Raw genomic sequence first — 1149 nt, forward strand, 5'->3', positions numbered from 1 at the left:
GTATTGCCCTATACTCCGGGGTGTTGCATTCAATTGCTCAGAGATTTTGGAGTTACCGACGCGGGTGATATAGAAGAGATAACAGTTGATCTTGGTTATCAACAGGTAACATATATTGATTTAATCCAACCATACATGTTTATTTAAAGTTTTGTAATGATTATAAATGTTTCATTTTATGCAGATTCTTGACCTTCTAAGAGTGTCTTTTTCATGCAATTCTCCGCTAACATATGTAGTTTTAAATCCATCCCGGGATTTATTTATTTTTCAGCACGGTACCTTTGATCTTTGTACATCAACTGATGAAACAAAACATGAAATATTATTGCAAGTATCTACTAAAAAGTCAACTGGAAAGTTCTTGTTCGCAGAAGCAGAAGAAGATTTTGTTGATTTTGTTTCTGGTTTCTTAGCAATCTCTTTAGGAACTGTAATTGGTAAATTCATGAAGGGTAAGTCTTGTCTGGTTTGTATGGACAATATTTATAAAAGCATTTCGGATTTGAGCGAGGAAAGATATTTTAGGTCAAAAGATGTCTTGCTCTACAATCATGTCGGACGATATCTCACAAGAAATCTGATGTTCCCTTTGTCCCGTAATAATTTCCCTTTAGTAGAAATATCTCAAACAACTACTCCCACGGAACAGGTATACCGAAAGGTATACGGAAATTTACCCATGATATTCTTCCGAAGTCCGGCTTTGTGTCTAAACGATCCAAGAGTTAATGGAGAATTGTTGAAGCGTTCTGGGATGTTTATGTTGACAGATGACTTGGTTATAACCCCATCCTCATCTATTTCGACTATGAATGTATTGAACAAGTGTAATGTTCCGCTTAACGACATTGAGAGACACAAAGTTAAAATTGGCTTGAAAGAGGTATGACATAAATCATGAGTTTGTTTTGCGTTTTAGTAATCTTGCTCATTATTCATACTTTTTTATTTGCAGGGAATCAGAATGGTTTATGCATCCATGATATCTTCTTCGACTTTGAGTAAAGGCCTTGAGCATCAACTGGAGATTTTAAAGCAGAGCACTTGATTGTTGTTTTTTTCTTCGAAAAATCTATGATGTTTTATTTTGGTTACTTATGTTATTTTCATGTGAATTTGATTGTTGCTTTCGCTTCTAGCTCTTAA

At 34.7% G+C, this 1149-nt stretch overlaps 1 protein-coding gene across 1 annotated transcript in view; it reads left to right on the forward strand.

Annotated features, from left to right (window-relative positions):
* Positions 1-1149, forward strand: part of LOC139898717 (uncharacterized) — a 1507-nt gene extending 358 nt beyond the window's left edge. The window contains exons 1-3 of the mRNA XM_071881482.1: positions 1-105; positions 185-886; positions 959-1149. The exon at positions 1-105 is cut by the window's left edge and continues 358 nt beyond it. Of these exons, the coding sequence (XP_071737583.1) occupies positions 1-105; positions 185-886; positions 959-1051 (900 nt within the window). The 3' untranslated portion in view covers positions 1052-1149. The remainder of the gene's footprint in view (positions 106-184; positions 887-958) is intronic.

The sequence above is a fragment of the Rutidosis leptorrhynchoides genome, chromosome 3 (assembly GCF_046630445.1).
Source record: "Rutidosis leptorrhynchoides isolate AG116_Rl617_1_P2 chromosome 3, CSIRO_AGI_Rlap_v1, whole genome shotgun sequence".
NCBI lineage: Eukaryota > Viridiplantae > Streptophyta > Magnoliopsida > Asterales > Asteraceae > Rutidosis > Rutidosis leptorrhynchoides.